A 4,870-nucleotide genomic window follows, 5' to 3' on the forward strand; every position below is an offset into this window, starting at 1 on the left:
GGGAGGCTCGCCTTCTCCCGCAGCCTTCAGCACGACGCCGGATCCACGGCAGGCTGCGAGTCAGGGATGAAAAAGCAACATCATCTGAACCTGTTTCCACGGTCGGTGGAGAGCGAGAGCCCCCCAGAAGGGCCGAAAACCGGGGAGATGGTGCTCGCCGCTGAGCACGGAGGAAGCCGGACAGCGTGAGGCGGTGGCTGTAAGAGCTCCGAAATACCAAATGAAAATGCTTCAGAGTGAAATAGTCGTTTCTCTCCACCGTGCCTCATTGCATCGGGGAAGGTTTGGTCCCCTGCAGTCCTCCTGCTACGCCACGAGCACCATCCCTGTTAGCCAGCATCCCTGTTAGCTACTATTAACATGAATAGCCAGCGGAGGGACTCCGCTTCTTCCTGCGGGATGGAACGGCCTTTGGAGAGAGGAACAGATTTATTATAACACTTGATGTTACTTATCATTAAATCCAAATGATTTTACCTAGGTTCTTTTTGTCACTCGGCACAGGGTTGAACTATTTTAACAGGCATGATTTGGGGGTTGGACTAGATGGCCTTTAAAGGTCCCTTCCAACCCAACCCATTCTATGATTCTATGATTTCTGCGTCTTTATTAAACACAGTTATGAGGCCTGACTAACGCATGCCACTGAACTTCACCCAGCGGCTATCAAGATAGTGCTCCTGACTGGTTTTGACCTCGAAGGATTGTTTTTCCCCTGGGTTGTTCCTCACAGTGGCACTGGGGCGAACGATGGGCATCGGCTGCTTGGGTGAATCAGTGGCACGGGCAGCCCAGGAATGCACGGCTGGGACGGGCCAGCATCTGCGCTGGGTGACCAGGAGGATGCTGAGATGTGGCTCCCTGGGTAAGCGCTGTGCTTGGGGACAGAAAGGCCCCAGCCTGTACTTTTTGGCAACGTTTGCCAGCAGTGTCCATCTCTGTTCTGCTTTAGAAATCAACCTGGATGCCCAAATCCAGCCACGGGTCCAGGTTTGCCCTGACTGCTGCCAATATCAACCAGTGAAACAGCCCGGGACTTACCCCAGGTAAGGCAGAGCAGTGCAGGAGGACAGTCACGTCCCTCAGACGTGCTCTTCCACTCCCCAAGCCCTGCGGTCACCCCACAGGGGTGAGGGAGTGGGGGGAAGCGCTGCCAAACCAGAGCTCCCATGGGTGCCAGCACCCAGGCAGGGGCAAGGCGAGGCAGGGTGCTCCTGTGTTTTAGGGTCTCCGAAGCTCCCGTTCCCATCCCCTTGTGCTGCCTGCAGAAGGGAGGGGCAGGGGAGGAAGAGGGGGATTTTTTTCTGGTTTCACCATAGGAAGGATTTCAAACCCTATAAATTCACTTTTGACAAGTGAACGGCTAAAGCAGATTAACCTTTTTGCTAATCCTCTATAATGGCTTTGGAATCTCCTTAACCAATAAGAAAATGATAAGAGCCTGTTTCTTTTCTTTTTATCTATATCTATATTGTCCTCCCTTGTCTGCATTTTTTTTCTTTCTTGTTTTATTTTCCTTCCCTTTTCTAATATGAAATAGCCCAGCGATCCTATCTCCTGGAGGCTCAGTAAACAGAACATCAATAATCCCTTTCCTTTATTCCTCTCCGGTAACAGGGTGCAGAGAAGTGTCTGCCGATTGGGATTTGATTACCAGCAGCTATCAAAAGTCTCTTTGTAAGATCTGGGTCCTAAATCCCATAATTCTTTGATAAAAGAAGTATTACCAGTCCATTTTCTGAAGTGAAAGGTACGGGAGGAATGAAAGAAAGCAATCAGCAGAGATCCTAATAGGCTAAGTGCATGTGCGGTGGGAAGGCAGGGACGGGTAGGGGAGGCCAGGGAAAGGCGTCCTTTGTTAAGGATGGGGAAGGAGAATTAATCCGCTTCAGGCCTATGATTATTACAGCCGAGAGCAGAAAGGGTCGGATCCTGCGCCTGCCCACGGCACGTCCCAGCTCGCCTCCCCTGCCGTTGCTCTGGACCGGCATGGTGTGGGGAGCAGAACCCGGCCCCACATCCATCCCCTGTGTCAGCGTTTGGGCACATGCATAAAAGCTGGGAGCAGTTTGCAACGATCCCTGGCGTTAGTGCATCCCCAGTGCCTCTCTGGAGCACTGACACCTTGGCAGGGCAGCAGTGAACACGTCCAGACCAGGCGGCTACAGAGGCGTCTTCCTCTCAAACCTACAGCAAATATATGAAGATTCATAGAGTGTGGTTATAACTTATGTTACGCCATCGGAATAGCTGAAGGAGAGGCAAATAAAGGGATGGAAGAAAAAGTAGTGGTTTGGTTTTAAGTGAGATTTTACAGAGATTTGAGGGTCACAGGTAGAGCGGCTATGGGGCATCTCTTCCCGGCGCTGGGAGACCAGCAGGGTGAGGAAGGGCAGGCAGAAAGCAGGGCCAGGGAGAAAAGAACAGGGACTGAGAGGGGGCTCTCCGGGAGACTGGCTCTCATGTCCGCGTGATGCTGGAGGGTTTGCTGGGCTGTTCAGCATGAAGTCGCAAGGTGCCACGAGGACCTTAGATGTGCAATGGTTTCACAGCAGTCACCTGTCTGTCTCCTCGGTGTACCGTGAGTGGGACTGGTATCTTCTCTCCCCTGCAAAGAAACACCAAGCAGGAGAGCATTCCCCACATGAGCTCCTGAAGCCTTGCTACTCGCCTTGGCTTAAACTGCACTGAGGGCAAGAGAACTTGGCTTTAAACTTTCCTAAGCAACCTGAGCTCAACCAGACCTTCTTTATTTTAACCCCATCTACTCATTTCAGTTATAAACCCAAGATGGAAGATGTCCTCTCTCCTCCTGTGGATCGCATCTGCCAGGCCCTGCTGTTTGCCCTCAGGAGAGTGGGTGCCAGGCGTCCCCTCCCATCCTCAGTCACCGCTCTTGGCCGTAGCCTCACCCCAGTTTCTCTTGCTGGACAGAAGAAGTTGGGAATTGAACTGACAAAACTTTGGGGAAGCCTGGCTGCCCCCGGCAGCCATCCTGGCTGCTCGGGGCTCCCTGAACCACCCATTAGCTGTGGCACCAAGACCATGCTCCTGCCCGAGCTGCTGTAGGACCTCACTGCCTGCCTGCACACGGAGGCAGCAGGCAGCAATCGTCCCCTTCCCTTCCCGATGCTGAGCAGGGGTACAGCTCAGCTGTACAGGAGGTGGCTACATGCCACTAAGCAACGTCACAGAACTGCCATGAGCTACCAGTAATCTAATTTATTAAGGGCTTTGAATCCTTGCAAAGAGTACGTTGGATACATGCAAAGCATCTGCATTATCGCTATGATTAGAGCAGCAGAGGTGGGGGAAAGGGGAAGGAGGGAAAATACAATTTTTCTGCTTTCAGCAGAAAATAAATCAACTTTCACAGAGAGTTCTGGCACAGCCAAAGGCTGTGCTATCATTAAAAATTATTTTTTATTAAGCTGAACTCTCTCCTCTCTCATATTGTATGATATGACAGCTCTCTTTTGATGGGAAAGCTTTCATTTGGCCAGAGAAAGGGATAATTTGCTTCTTTTAAGGAGTTAATCCTCTGGTCCATTTCCGGGCTGGGAACAGCTATCCTCCCCCTTCCTTGGATCGGAGGCGGCAGCACAATGGAGATCATAACCACCTCAAATCTACACCCGAGATGGAGAAATCAGATTTCCTTCCCCGGTCATTTTTGTGGGATTAGCTAAATCTTAGATCCAGACTAACCCTTCACAAAGCTGCCAAGATTAGTTAGAATTTATTTTATTCACAGGGGGGTTTACGGTTTTCTTTCCAAAGGGATTATATCTCTCTCTCTATATATATATTTAGGGTGGCTTCAGTTATAAAGCAGCTAGGTTACAGGGAGAAAAAGTGCATGTGCGTATAAAATAAAAACTTGGCTGCAAGAATGACAGTCACTTGAAACGCCAAGACAAGGCAGTGATCCCAGATGGCTTCGCCGGTCCGTTTTAAAAGCTACGTAATCTGTCCTTTTCCTTGCGAGACCCCACTCCAGAGTTAGCACACGGAGAACAAACCCCGCTCAGCGTGAGCTGCCTGTTCCTGTGGCCACTGCTGCCGGCAGAGGATGTCTTCGGAGCCAGCATCGGACGCCGATGCCGGCAGGAGAGGCCTCAAGAAGCCGTGTTCGTTCAGCATCGAGGACATCCTCTCCAGCCCAGCAGAGAAGACCCCCCAGGTCCTGGTCCCGCTGTGCCTGCGGGGCATCTTGGACTGCGCACCCAAGGGGCTGTGTGAGCTGGAGGCCATCCCGGCCAGCTCCCTGCAGGAGGAAGAGGAGGAGGAGGAGGAGGAGGAAGGGGAGCTGGAAGGGGCAGGCTGCAACTGCTGCTGCTGTTCTCACACGAGCACCCGTTCCCGGCAGGACTTGCCGAGTTGGCTGGGTGAGTGTTTGGGTTTGTTTCACGGCGTAGGGCTCATGGAGGGGCTGGTGCCAGTGCTGGGTGGAGGGGAGAACCTGGGCGTCGAGTGACAATATAGCGTCTGGCCTGCCACCACGGTCGTCTTCTCAGATCCCAGCTCCGGCGAGGGGCAGCAGGATCCATTCTCAGCACAGCTCCCCAGAGCAGGCACTTTTACCTGCAATGCTACCAGGTTTTTAAAAGCAGCAGGGACTATTTATTACTGTCTATTACTGTTTTATTGTAAAACACTTGAGAGGATGATGCTTCTAGGGGTGGAAGTTCTCTGTGGAGTGTGGGCCCCATGGTCATGCTGCCTATGCACAGAGCTGTGCCTGTGCTTCCTGACAACGCTGGCCCTGGGGAGCCTCACTTGCTCTTTAAGGAAAAGAGTTTTTGGCTACATCTAGCAAAATTACTGCATCTAGCAAAAAAAAAAAAAAAAAAAAAAGGGGGAAAACCCT

At 51.8% G+C, this 4,870-nt stretch overlaps 2 protein-coding genes across 2 annotated transcripts in view; one reads left to right on the forward strand and one right to left on the reverse strand.

Annotated features, from left to right (window-relative positions):
* LOC109279501 (thyroid adenoma-associated protein homolog) overlaps window positions 1-2,242 on the reverse strand; it is a 19,727-nt gene extending 17,485 nt beyond the window's left edge. The window contains 1 exon segment of the mRNA XM_019472469.1: window positions 2,238-2,242. Within this exon segment, the coding sequence (XP_019328014.1) occupies window positions 2,238-2,242 (5 nt within the window).
* A 1,750-nt stretch (window positions 2,243-3,992) lies between these two features.
* GSC2 (goosecoid homeobox 2) overlaps window positions 3,993-4,870 on the forward strand; it is a 2,841-nt gene continuing 1,963 nt past the window's right edge. Inside the window, exon 1 of the mRNA XM_009281005.2 lies at window positions 3,993-4,388. Within this exon, the coding sequence (XP_009279280.1) occupies window positions 4,073-4,388 (316 nt within the window). The 5' untranslated portion in view covers window positions 3,993-4,072. The remainder of the gene's footprint in view (window positions 4,389-4,870) is intronic.

This window comes from Aptenodytes forsteri, unplaced genomic scaffold (genome assembly GCF_000699145.1).
Source record: "Aptenodytes forsteri isolate BGI_AS27 unplaced genomic scaffold, ASM69914v1 Scaffold12, whole genome shotgun sequence".
NCBI lineage: Eukaryota > Metazoa > Chordata > Aves > Sphenisciformes > Spheniscidae > Aptenodytes > Aptenodytes forsteri.